The following is a 14,308-nucleotide window of genomic DNA, read 5'->3' as shown; positions in this document are numbered from 1 at the left end:
TTGACACACTATAGGATTCCAAGGTTTTCAAACCTTTTGTTCAATTTTATTCAAACATAGAGTACATTTAAAGATTTTCTGCATTCCATCCAGAATGAGAACTCTTGAAATTGAGATTCCTGAATCAGAAGAGCCCTGTAGATGTCACTAAAGTAAAAGTTGTAGTTGTAAAGTAAAGTAAAAGTCATGTGTAAAAGTTGGAGTGGAAAACATATGCCTTACAGAGGTGGAAAATACATGGTGGTTGTAACAGATGTCGAAACATGATACAGGCTTTTAAAAGGTTTTGATTCCAAAGACAAGAAATAATGCTGCTCATAATGGTGCAAACGTTTTCTAAATGGGGCAAGATCTCGAACATAAACATATCTTTAGAAGATCCCAAATGGCATTTATAATGATACTATAATGTTAGGGGTAGGGATTTCTAAGTATTCAAGAGAGGTCATGCTTACCATGGAGATGAAGATCTTGTCCCTAATTTGTAGATATTGAGACCCCATGAGTCACTGTGAACTACTCAGGTATCCAGGAGATTTTCTGAATATCATAGTACTGCTTGTCAGATCCTGTGCCTGCATGAGCAGGCACAGGATCTGACAAGCAGTACAAGTACCTCCAATATAAGCAGTAACAAACAATGATATGAAGTTTTATTCCAATTTTTACATCAAGAAGAAGAACTCAACTAGGAATAGGTAATGATACTCTGTTCACAAACCTATTAAAGCTCAACAGATACCCAAGTAGGAGGGATCTTGCCTGGAGGGTTGCTTGTAGTAGCAGGTAGGCTCCTTTATGTGACATATGCCAAAATGTCGACACTCCAGAACATGCCATCTATAGCTGTCCTCTGGTCACAAAAATTTGAGCAAGATTCAGTAAAAAAACAAGAATCCTCACCACTAACAGCCAAAAAAGTGATATCTTTACAGTTTCCTTGATTGATCAGTAAAGCTAACAAAATTTGGATGTTTGATATCAATGAACTTAAAGTTCACTTGTGGAAGGTGAGGAAGGTGAGGAAATCTTCTATACTAAAAAGTTTAACAAAACTGTGATATTCAACACTGTCTTTTACCTGTTTTATTGTTCAACATGAAGGTTTCTCCATACAGAAAGATACACTTGGAGATGAAAAATTCACACAGAAATGGTGTATCCTTCCTATGTTGTGCACCATTCAACAGGGAGAGACCAAATTCTGCCTACACTTGTTCTATCAAACATTCATTTCTCTATTTCTAGTTCATAGGATAACTTCAAGGATGTGTGGATAACAAATCCAGGCAGTGCAGGCCTACTCAAGGCAGTCCGTCCAGAAGCGATTGATCACTCTGGAGACAACCATTCTCAGTTTAGTAAAGAACAAATGCAGTAGAAAACGAAAGGAAATATGAGGAAATGAAAGAATAATTGTGAAGTTTAGTGAGTCAAGTCAAGTTGAGGTGTACACTGGAAATATGAGGAAATGAAAGAATAATTCTGAAGTTTAGCTGAGTCAAGTCAAGCTGAGGTGTACAGCATGATTCAGAATAGATGGGTAACCTCTGTACTAAAACAGCATGGTTTTTCTAGATCAAATTTGTATCGTATCGTTTTCTCTTTTAGCAAAGCACAAACAGAGAAGGAAAGTAAATATGATGAAGTGAAAGAATAATGGTGAAGTTTAGATAAATCGAGTCAAGTTGATGTGTATTGTGTGATTAGAAACAGATGGGACTAAAACAACTTGTACCTGGGAAGTAGAATGACTGTTTTCAGTGGTGGGTTTTTTTGTCTTTCACTGAGACAAGCCACTACTAAATTTCCTGTCCTGGAATGATTCAGGTCTGGAGTGATGAGTTTAGTAGCGATTTTTTATGATCATTCCTCAGTGAGATTTAGTCATCTTGTAGATCATTTAAAGTTTTTGGAATGCTATCTTTGCATATTAACATCCATGAATAAAAGTCAAAATTGGTCTAGGTAGTAGCATTCCTATAATGCATAGTATTATACACACCTGAAAGGATGTGTGCTTTGCATTATGGGATACTAAGAGGTAATTAATGTGAAGTCACTAGCTTCTATATACAGGTAGCCTAGTTGTGAAGTGACTTCATGTGCCAACTTTGTTTGCTTACACTTGGATAAAGGATTAAACAAGAATATAATTTTTTGACATTGTTGATTTAACTTATGACTAAGTGAAAAAACTTTCAACATCATTTCTATATGTCTGATCTTCATTTCCAACTTTGCTGGTTAGATCTCCAACAGGGATCAACTTTTACATTTTTATTGTGTTAGCTTCCTTCCAAAAAATTCCTCATCTTCTTCCTTAGTAGAACTGTCTGTGGAACCTCATAGGCACAAATAAATCTTGTTGTTCTGTGCTGTTTCCCATTTTAATATTTGCCTTGTCATTCAAGAAAATGATCAACATATTTAGTGTTGAATACCATAGCCACTCCTTCTTTTCCCTGAATATAGCAAGATGTATTTGTTGCTCAGAAAAATCATACCTATCTTTGTCTTGGTAATGCCTATAATGTTGATCTGGTACTTATCCAATTCTTCTGCTGGTTTTCCAATGATTTTCTTATGCTGATGATTTTCCAATGATTTTTCTTATGTTGATTGTGAGATCTTGAACTGATGTTGAGTTGGAATTGTTCTGGTAGCTGACTTTTCACTATTCATCCTGGTTCTATAAACAAGGGCCTTGTTTAACTGGGTAATGTTCCAGCCAGCATGAAAATTTATCATGTTGTACCATCATTTTGGGTTTTGGTTTAAGGCAATAAGCAGTGGTATAGCTACAGAGGTGCAGAGGGGGGGGGGGGGCAGTCCACCCTGGGCAGCACTTTGAACTTTTTTGAACTTTTGCAGTTAATTCTAAAATACAGTCTCGAGAACTTGTAATACTACTTGTAATACCAAATATTGTAATACTACTGCGAATTTTCCTCACAATTGCTGTAAGTGTTGCTAGTTGTGAAAGGAGTTTTTCTAAATAAAATTTGATTAAGAATTACTTACATTACTGTGAAATATACTTCGCCAATGTCATCAATGATTTTGCTAACAGAAAAGCAAGAAAAATAACATTTTAGAATGTTGAAATTAAAGTTTTACTTCAAAAATAAACATATATATAATATTGTGTTTTAATTTATTTCCCTATAAAACACAATATTATATATTGTGTTTTAATTATATACGTCGTTTTGACTTTTTGTAATATTTTTATGTATTGAGAGGGGTGGCAAACTCTGGGAATGCCCCAGGTGGCAACAGCTCTAGCTACACCACTGCCAATAAGAATATAATTTGGTCAGCTAAATTCCAAATTGCCAGTCCATCCTCATTTGTTCAGTATACTGATGGAAAATTCTATTCTTGTTTTATTCCTTTATCTAAAAGTAAGAAAACAAAGTTTGTACATGAAGTATCTTCATGTCCACATAGAGACAGTATTGTACACATATAGTATGGGAATTGTAAAGTACAATAGATGCAAGTGAGATTTTACATCATATAGAACTTATAGTATAAGCAGGTAGACTTTGGTTATAAGATTTGTGAGGTTTAATTTTTACTCATGACATACTGTTAGTATACAGAATTGGCTACCATTGCATGTTCTGAGTGCATGTTTACTAAATGTACTCAAAGAGAGATATGATAGTTATCTATATATGAGTGACTAAAAATGATCTTCCATTGATGAGTCCTTGGACTCCCCCTAGAGGAGCCATAAAGTTTTTTTCTTCTTTCCTAGCAGAAGATACATAAATACATATGTATTTTAATTTAGTTATGTAGTTCAGGAATCACAGATTCTTCAAAATATCTTTATTAATAACTGATTTCACACAAATATTCAAGGATATTATACACACTACCTGTTATTCATTATTATACAGTTTATACTAATTATCAATCTACTTAAAATATTTTTCTTTGTAACTTACCACTTATTTGGACTTTGATAATTGCAGAATCTACACCTAATTCATTTTCTGCTACAAGTCTGTAAGGACCACTGTCCATATTGGTCACATCACGAATTGTCAAAATTGCATGGCGCTCTGCAACTTGAACATCATAATGACTTCCACTTTCAATCTCTTCACCTTCTCGAGACCACTTCAGTTTAGGTTTGGGAAATCCAGTAAATGGAATTTTCAACGTAATGTTTTCTCCTCGTTCAAAACAGGCAAGTTCACGGAAACGTGGTGGCACATTTATATGTGGTGGTCCTGCAATTAAAAAAAGTGCAATGAGTGTAATTAAGCTTACTGAACTACACATTTTACATAATGTAATTACTCAGCAATGAAAGCACAACATGCATTTTCTGAATACACAGAAACTAATATACAGTACCACAATGTCCAGTGTTATAACACAAAAATAAATAAGAGCAAATGTATAGCAATGCATGAGCAAGCAAGCAAGTAATATACATTACAATGCTTTGCTTTATGAAAATCTGCTCATATGATGAAGATTTATATGATGCAGTGTTCGCTCATTTGACAGTTTTAGCAACATGACACTGTCTAAATCAACAGATATGCAGTATTCATGAATTCAGCTTATTTATGTCTTTGCTCGCTATATATCTCTCTTTCTGTTTCCGTGTGAATTATAAACTGTTTATTACTATTATTATTATTATTACGTGAACCTCCAAGGAGTCCAAGAGCTCATCACTGGCGGGCACTCTACTCTGCTACACACATATCACCATCTCCCTTACTGCTTAATGCTTATAGCTATCGTTTTATTTTATTGTTATTAATAACTGCAGATAAAATTTAAAGTAAGGGTGCTTTTGTTCCAGTGAAAAAAAAAAAAGGAGTAAACCTATTACTATTACATTATATGCTAAGATTAAAATTATTAAATTTAGTGAAGATGGTGCATTGAGCACTGAGAAAGGCTGTAAGCTAAGTTTACCTCACAATACTGTTGTTGCAGTTGTTTAAAAAAAAAAATAAAATAAAATTCTTTGTGAAGTGAAGAGTGTGCTACACTAGTTAATATACAGTTATCCGTAAACGTGACAATTTTATTGCCAAAATGGAAAAAAACTTTTAATGGCATACATTAATGACCAAATTGGTTGGTTTGATTACAGTTCCACCACATTGGTGGAACTGTACTCCTGGAAATAGACAAAGCTAGAGACTTGGGAGTATCATTGAATAGGGAGTTAAAGTTTAGGGGGCACATAGCAAAAGTGGCTAAAGCAGGTTATTGTCTCTTTATCAAGTCTTGATAAGATCCTGTTTTGACTGTGCGCAGATCTGAGCAGCAGATCTACTGTGCGCAGATCTGAGGAGCAGGATTTCTTGGTGATGAGGAGGAGGTGGGGAGGATCCAGAGGTGAGTGACCAAGATGGTAGCAGATTTATGGAATGAACCTTACATGAACAGGTTGAAGATTTGTGGGTTGCAGAAATTGGTTGATAGGCGGAAAAGGGATGATATGATTGAGACATTCAAATTACTGAAGGGTTTCTATAAGATTAATTCAGAGGATATTTTTGAGAACAGGTATGTTGGTGGGAGAACTAGGGGCTATCCATGGAAATTGCGTAAGAGTGTAGTTAACAAGGGTGTTAGAACTAAGTGTTTTGCTTGGAGAGTAGTGAATGAGTGGAATAGGTTGCCAGAGTCTGTTTTGGGTGCTATGACTGTGAATGAGTTCAAAGTAAAGTAAAGTATGATATATATATACTGTGCAAATGTTGAATATTTCTTGACATGATGTTTAGGTCCTCCTTAGATGAGTCTAAGGACTTCTTGGAGTTCCCCATAATAATAATAAAAGTATAATTCCAAGATGGTATAATGCACCAAGTATAATGCCGGTCTGGCTGGCCAAGTGGTTACGCTTTCCAGCCAAAAGGCTGCAAGTTCGAATCCCGCCACGGGCATGGATGCTTGTGAGTATCCGTAGAAATACTAGTGATGGTGGTGGGCGGTAGATGGCGTTGGTGTAGTTGCAGTCAGTTGGTGGATTGAGCAGTGAGACAGAGCTGTAGAGCAGGTACCCTCCCTCGATGAGTTCTTGGATTCCCTGGAGGTGTCAAATAATAAAAATAATAAAAGATCTAGTTTAAATGCTAGTTTTATATTTTTCTTACATTTCTTTATATTTCATCTATGTAGTAGCTATTTGGTATTTTGATATATGTTAGTTACTGCAGCAAGCAGCTGATTTGGAATGTTTAGCTTCTTGAGTGTGGTCCACAGCTTGTTCCTTAAGACTCTATCAAAGGCTTTCTGGTAATCTACAAATGTTATATGTGTTTATTATTCACAAACTTTATCTTCTACATATGATTTAAGTTTCGAAGTTAGTATTTGTGCATATAACTTATAACCAGTATTTAGATGACTTATTTCTCTGTAGTTCTCACAGTTGCATTTATTGCTTTTTTGATACTCGTATATGTATGTTGGAACAATAATTGCCTTATTCCAAATTTCTGGGAATTTTACGTAATGCCAGATCTTGTTAAATAATTTTAAAGGTAATATTTGAACTATACGGATGCCTACATATTTATCAAGTTCTTTATTTATTCCATCTTTTCCAGGAAATTTTCTTGATTTACTCTGCTAATGGATTGCTTGTTGAATTACTTGTAATGTTATTTCTTCCACTGTATAGTTAATAGTTAACATTATATCAGTTTTAGTTTCATTACTATCTTGCCATAAGTTTCTGAAAAAGTTAAGCCAGATTTTCTCTTTGACTATTTCATTTTCCTTTACCTCTTTATTCATGTTTCTTAGAATTTTGTATGTATTTGGTCTCTTCATTGTAAAATCTCTTTCTACTTTTACTATAAAGTAATTCCATGTTTCTCTATTATTTTTTCTGCATACTTTTTTTCTTTATAATTAATTTCTGTTTCTAGTGATTTTGTGTTTATCTGCTGTTTATGTTTCTTGTCTTTGATTATTATTGCAATGTCCTCAACCCAGTTTCTTATTCCTTTTCTCCTCTTCCATTTACTTTTTTGTTCCAGTACTCAATGTTTGAAATCTTCCCCCTTTTGCCTTCATGCCAACATGCCTGAAGTCTACAAGGCCACATATCAATGGTGGTATGCACAACATCCAACGGAAATGCTGCCACTGATCAGCATTTCCGTTGCAACTTCAGGCTGGCAAGTCATTTCTTGCAGGCTACTCTCTCTTTCTCTCTAGTTCTGATCATAATCCAAATTCCAATGGATTCAGATCAGGACTTCCAGATGGCCAATCAGATGGTGATATATAGTTAGACACATTTACCTCCAACCACTATTGTGCAGTTCTTACCTTGTGTGCAGGAGCTGAGTCCAGTTTGAAGGTTCACATTTACCGTGAAATGAGGTGTTCAGGGGCCATAATCACAGGTTCCAGCACAATGTCTTGATGCACTTTGAGAGATTTTGATCCCTTTCTCACAGAAATGCAACTTGGATATCCCCCCTGCAATATGTCACCCCTCACCAAACCATCACTGATGGAGAGTGATGATCTCTCCGAATCTTGGTTACTACAGCATGTGCTATGCAACCATCTGGGTCCATATATCCAGTTGTTTTGGTCTTTAAATGACTCTTCAGTGGTGAAAATATTCTCATCTGTAAAGAAGATGGGCTTTTGATTTCATCACCTTCTGCCGCATAAGTTGTGGTACTAGGAAATGTTCAGTAATATGAGAATAAGCTTTCATCCTCAGGTCATCAGGTAGCACACCTGATATTGTTCTCTGTGAGACATTCATCTCATGACATCACTCTCTGCATTCTCACAGGATTACGATGAAGGCATGCCTTCACTGCCCTCACAATCTGTTGCATCCTAACACAGCATGGTCTACCTGTTCTTTGGCAGTCATATACGTCTTCTGTATCATTATTATTATTATTATTATTATTATTATTATCTGAGACCTCCAGGGAGTCAAGGACTCATCGAGGGAGGCTGTAAATTACCCAACCCAGCTATCATACCTTCCCTTAAATTCATTTACACTAGATGCACTCACTAACCCTAAGGACAAATTATTCCACTCACTCACTGCTCTCTGAGAGAAAAACGTAGCTCTTACCCCTTTCTTGACTGAGAACAACCTTAACTTCCATGGATGCCCCAGTGTTCTCTCCCCGCCTTCCCTATAATGAAAAATTTCATCATTTGAAATGCTATAACACCCATTCAAAAGTTTATAGACATCTATCATATCACCCTTCTTTCTTCTGTTAACCAGTCTGTAATCCACATACTCGCAATCTGTCCTCATAATCTAAATCCCATTATCTGGATATAATCTTTGTAACTCTTCTTTGCACCCTTTCCATAGCTTCTTTATCTCCTTGAAACCCGGGAGACCAAATCTGCACACAGTAATCCAAGTGTGGTCTTATCAAAGCCTTATAAAGAGGCAAAATTACTTCCTTATCCTTACATGTCCAGGTTCGCTTCAGCATAGAAATTATCCTCTGAGTTGTATTTGCAACTTTTGCTATGTGATCTTTGAACTTTAAATTCTTATCCACCGATACACCAAGATCCCTTGTTTCTTCAGTTTCTTATAGTATAACCCCGCTAATATAATATGCCGCTAGATCTCTAATCATGCCAAAGTGCATAACTTTACACTTACTAACGTTAAACTGAGAGCCATTTTTGTTTGCCCAGATTTCCAGTCTATTGAAATAATTTTGTAATTGCTGAATATCAGTAGCATCCCTGATTGCCCTGCCTATCTTCGCATCATCAGCAAACAATTGCAAATATGATGATAGACCCTGCTTGAAGTCATCAATGTATAGATTGAATAATAATGGCCCATGGACTGAACCCTGAGGTACACCACTTTTTGATATCTGTCTGTTAACCATTCCCTGATCCAAATCAATAGATTATGTTACAGTCCCATATTCTCCAGTTTATGCAACAGCCTATCGTGTGGTATCCTATCAAATGCCTTAGAAAAATCCAACATTATCATAGTGTATCCATTTCCTTTATCCAACTTGGCCATAACATTGTTATAAAATATGAGCAAATTGCTAAAACATGACCTTCCTTTAGTAAACCCATGTTGTTCCCTGCAGAGTATAGAATGATTGTCTACCCATTTCTGTATGCGAGTTCTTACTAACTTCTCTAAAATCTTCACTACCGCACCAGAAATACTAATAGGTCGGTAATTAGACACATCAGTTTTTGCACCACCTTTGGGCAATGGAACTATAATACATTCCTTCCATTCCTGAGCTGAGTCTCAAGTTATACAAATGTGTGAAAGGCCTAGCCAATTCAGCTGAACATTCCTTTAACAAATGGGCAGATATTCCATCTTTCCCTATTGACAAATTCTTATCCAGGTTATGCAAAAGCTCTTCAACCTCATTTTCATGAACCTTTAAATCTTCATCCAACATGGCAGTTGCACTGTGCATCATACTACATACACCTGGTTGATATGTCTTAGTAAAGTGAGCACTCATTAACTGAACAATCTCCTTAGCTTCTGACACTCGTGTACATCTGCATTCAATAAAGTTATTCTTCCACATTCATTCTTTCTTTTGCTTGCAGCATAATGATAAAATTCTTTTGGATTGCCTTTAGCTTGCATGGCCAATTTCTTTTTATACTCTGTTTTAGCTTTTCTCATAATACTCGTTACTTTTCTGGCCTGAGTTTTATATATTTCATAACCCTCTCACTCTTATTCTCACTTGAATGAGTGGCGCTACCGTCGCCGTAGCACGTGGCGGTGAATTTGAGCTGTGCAGAAGAAAGTGATTTTTAATCGGTGAATAGTCCGTTTTTTTCCCGTTTTTATAAGTTTTTGAGTGCTGAATTGTTTCTCTGAATACGAGTGTACTTCAGTGGTTGTTTTTCGGAAGTTAGTTGCTGTCGCGATATAATATATGTTGGTACCGTCAGAATCGAACGCGTAACGGTGGAAGACAAAACGAAGCTAAGTTACTTTGTATTTAGTTATATTTCATTTTATTTAATTATATTAGTACTTAAATGTTCTGATGTTTGTACTTTTTCCCCCTCTTATTTATTAATTGAATAATTATTAAGGATTACGCTACTCGGCAGTAAGGAATGATGGTGGATTCACCAGCAGTCACAAGTGGCGTAACGCCAAGTCCTCCGCCATTTAAGAACTCGATTATTAGCAATATCATAAGGGACTTTGTGGCATGCAGTACTTGCGGCATGTATGCTTCTAAGGAATTACATATGTGGTTTGTTAAAGAGAGTGGAGAGCGTATGTGCGCAAAATGCAGGCAGTTGGAGGAAATAACTACATTAGATATATCGATATCCGACTTTGTTGCTCCAGGAACGGAGAATGAATGTAGGAAGACGAGTAGTATGATAGGAGAGAATGAGAAAATAATGGTTGATAGTGTGGAAGGTGTGAGTGACTGTGGAAGTTTAGGAGATGGTTTTGTTTGGGAGAGTGAATTTAGATTAAGAGTGACTGACCTGCAGCGGGAGATAGATGAGTTGAAAGAGGAGGTGGAATGTCTAGTGAATGAGAGCAGAAGTATGAAAGATAAGATTAGGAGAATGGAAGAGATGAATGCAAGGCGAATCAGAGTAGGAGAGAGAGAGAATTTAAGGAGTATGAGTGAGAGGTATGGGGGTGCTAGAAGAGGAGAGATTGGAAACAGTAGAAGAGAAGGAATGAGAGAGAGGTATGGGAATGCTAGCAGACGAGAGGATGAAAACAGCAGGAGAGACGGAATGAGAGAGAGATATGGAAGTGCTAGAAGAGGAGAGAATGGAAACGGTAGGAGAGATGGAATGAGAGAGAGGTATGGGAATGCTAGAAGACGAGCGGATGGAAACAGTAGTAGGAGAGACAGAATGAGAGAGGGATATGGAAGTGCTAGAAGTGGAGAAAATGGAAACAGTAGGAGAGAGGGAATGAGAGAGATGTATGGGAGTGCTAGAAGAGGAGAGAATGGAAACAGTAGAAAAGAGAGGTATGGGAATGAAAGAAGAGGAGAGAATGGAAACAATAGGAGCGATGGAATGGTAAGAGGTATAATGTATGGTGACTCAATGATCCGTGGTGTTCAGGATAGGATGCGTGAGGAGTGTTTGCCAGGAGGAACAATAGAAAGGGTGGCTATGGCAATTAAGAGAAGTGAAAGGGTGGATGAGATGATTGTGATGGTAGGAACGAATGACTTGAGTGGTAATGTAAGTCGGGCAGCGAGAGATATGAGATTTTTGCTTGAGACTGTACGGAAGAAGACAGAGAGAGGAAAAATAGTGTGCGTGTTGCCTAGGTATGATAATGACGAGCTGAGCAGAAGAGCGGTGATATTGAATGGCATAATAGCGAGAATGTGTGACAAGAGAGGACTGGTATATGTGGATGCTTGGAGTGCGTTTGAGGAAAGAGAGGAGTTGTTTGCGAGAGACCGTTTGCATTTGAATGAGGAAGGACGTAGGCATCTGGAGAGATTGCTGTTCTGAACGAGTCAGTGTGTCCCAGGGAGGATGATAGCAGGGGTGGCCTCTTGTGGGAATGGATACTTGGGAGAAGGGAGACAATGTCAGGTAAGACTGAGCCCAGTGGAGTCTAGAAGGGATAATGCTGGGTATAGAAACAATGGCATTTATATGCTGTATACTAATGCCAGGAGTATCCGGAATAAGGGAGAGGAATTGGTGGTGCAGATAGCATCAGCCTGGCCAAAAATTATTGCGATCACTGAGACGTGGTTGACAGAAGGGGATATAAAAACAGATATAGAAGTCGCTGGGTATAGCATTTTTCGCCAGGATAGGAGGGGAAAGCGTGGTGGTGGGGTGCTGCTTATGATAAGTGATGACCTATGTCCTCTAAGAGTGGAGAATTTGGAAGGTAGTGAGATAAATGATTTTGAGAGCGTATGGTGTGAGGTAGAGGTAGGCAAGACAGGATATTTAGTGGGGTGTTGCTACAGACCCAGGAGCACAGAGGATGGGGACCAGGAGATGTTTAGACAGCTAAGTTTGGCAAGTGCAAGAAGAATGATTGTTATGGGAGATTTTAACTTCAGTAGTATAAATTGGAGAGAGGAAGATGCATGTAACAATAGGGGAATGGAATTTCTAGAATTCTTGAGGGACAAATGTCTTAGGCAACATGTAACAGAGGGAACAAGAGGTTCAAAAATTTTGGATTTGGTTATAGCATCAGAAGAGTTGATAATAACTGAGTTGACGTCTCTCCCACCAGTTGGAGAGAGTGACCATATGGTTTTGACTTGGAAAATGAATAGACATGCAGGAGTATCAAAGAGACGGGAACTTATGTGGAATTATAAGGCAGGTGATTATAATAGTCTTAGACGTCAACTTCGGGAAGTTTCATGGAGGGAGGAATTGGAAGGCCGGGATATCACCAGTGCGTGGGAAATTGTGAAAGAATATTTTTTATCAGCAATGGTAAGTTGTATACCACGAGTGAAGAAGAGGGCGCAATTTGGAGTAAAGTGGATGACAAACAATATTAAACAGGAATTGCATGCGAAAAAGAGGCTATGGAAGAGATATAAGGAGACAGGTGAAGAGAAGATGCATGAAGAATATAAGAGACAGGCCAGAAGAGTGACTCGTGTGGTAAGGAAAGCGAAACTGGAATATGAGAGGAGATTGGCCCTAAGATCCAAAGAAAATCCTAGGGAATTTTTTAGCTATGTGGCCAGTAGGAGGAGAAATGACTGTGGAAGAATGATATTGTGGGATAGAAATGGGAATAGAGTGACTGATGCAGAGGACATAGTGTAATTGTTCAATGAACACTTTATTGGAGTATTTCATCCTAGAGGAGTCAGTTTTAATGCTAGAGGGATAGGACTGGTACGAGGTCTGGAGGTACAGGAGGAGAGTGTGTTTCAGATACTGAGTACTCTGGATGTCAGTAAAGCTGTGGGACTGGATGGTATTTCACCACGAGTTTTGAGAGAATGTGCTAGGGAATTGACAATACCTTTAACGTGGCTTTTCAATGAAAGTCTGGCTTTGGCAAAGGTGCCCAGGGAATGGAAGGAAGGTAAGATAGTGCCATTGCATAAGGGTGGTAACAGACTGGAAGTGTCTAATTATAGGCCAGTCTGTGTGTCATCAGTAGTTGTTAAGATCTTGGAGAAAGTAGTGAGGGACCGTGTACAGCATTGGGCAGATGAGGGTAATGTTATCTGTGAGAATCAACATGGATTTGTGAAAGGACGCTCTTGTTTTAGCAATATGCTAGCCTTTTATAATAAAGTTACAAGAGCATTAGATGAGGGAAAGGCATATACTGCAATTTTCTTAGACTTGGCGAAGGCATTTGACAGGGTGCCACATGATAAGCTGATATTTAAGTTGCAGCACATGGGTCTGGATGTCAGATTTGGTCAACTGGATTCAGGATTGGCTGTCTGATAGGTATCAGAGAGTTGTGTATGGTGGAGCAGTTTCCAGGAGGCAGAGGGTTACAAGTGGGGTCCCACAGGGCTCAGTACTAGGACCTATATTGTTTAACCTTTATATCAATGACATAGCCAGTGGATTGCAGGGGGATATTCAGTTGTTTGCGGATGATGCGAAGCTTGGAAGGATTATTAGTAATAGTGCAGATGTGGTAGCCCTGCAAGAGGATTTAAATAAGCTAGATAGATGGGCAAATGAATGGGGGTCTCAGTTTAATGCAGCAAAATGTAAGGTCTTGAGGTTTGGGAAACATCGATGGGATGCTGCATACTCTATGGGAGGAGTTATACTGGAGGAAGTAGGGGAGACAAGAGATCTGGGGTTGATGATTGATAGAAACCTGAAGTTTAGGGGACATATTGCAAAGTTGGTGAAGGTAACACAGAGGATTGCTGCTATTATGAGAAGGACACTGACCTGCAGAGATAAGAGGGTTATCATTCCGTTGTATAAGTCTCTGATCAGACCACACTTGGACTATTGTTCTCAGATTTGGTCCCTAGGATTTGAAGGGGATAAATTAACTGTGGAAAGGATACAAAGACGGATGACAAAGATGGTTTCAGGACTGTACAAGGATAGTTATGAGGATCGGCTGAGAGAATGTGGACTGCAGAGTTTGGTGGATAGAAGAAGGAGAGGTGATATGATTGAGACTTTTAAACTGTTGAGAGGTGGTTACAGGGTTGACACTGGGGAGTTCTTTCGCTTGGTTGATCAGCGGGAAGGAGTGATGACAAGAGGCCATCCCTGGAAGTTACGAAAGGAAACTGTGAGCAAGAGGGTGAGGAGTGGTTTCTTTGTG

The 14,308-nt window shown here is 38.1% G+C and overlaps 1 protein-coding gene across 5 annotated transcripts in view; it reads right to left on the bottom strand.

Annotated features, from left to right (window-relative positions):
- Positions 1-14,308, bottom strand: part of LOC150108743 (twitchin-like) — a 2,666,638-nt gene that overhangs the window by 443,298 nt on the left and 2,209,032 nt on the right. For all 5 annotated transcript variants that reach the window (XM_090390962.1, XM_090390961.1, XM_090390964.1 and 2 more), the window contains one exon: positions 3,960-4,247. In XM_090390962.1, coding sequence (XP_090247088.1) covers positions 3,960-4,247 — 288 coding nt within the window. The remainder of the gene's footprint in view (positions 1-3,959; positions 4,248-14,308) is intronic.

The sequence above is a fragment of the Typopeltis vanoorti genome, chromosome 3 (genome assembly GCF_054136105.1).
Source record: "Typopeltis vanoorti isolate ZY-2024b chromosome 3, IOZ_Tvanoo_1.0, whole genome shotgun sequence".
Lineage (NCBI taxonomy): Eukaryota > Metazoa > Arthropoda > Arachnida > Uropygi > Thelyphonidae > Typopeltis > Typopeltis vanoorti.
The sequence above is the reverse complement of the archived record's forward strand: the minus strand, read 5'-3'. Positions and strand labels throughout refer to the sequence as shown.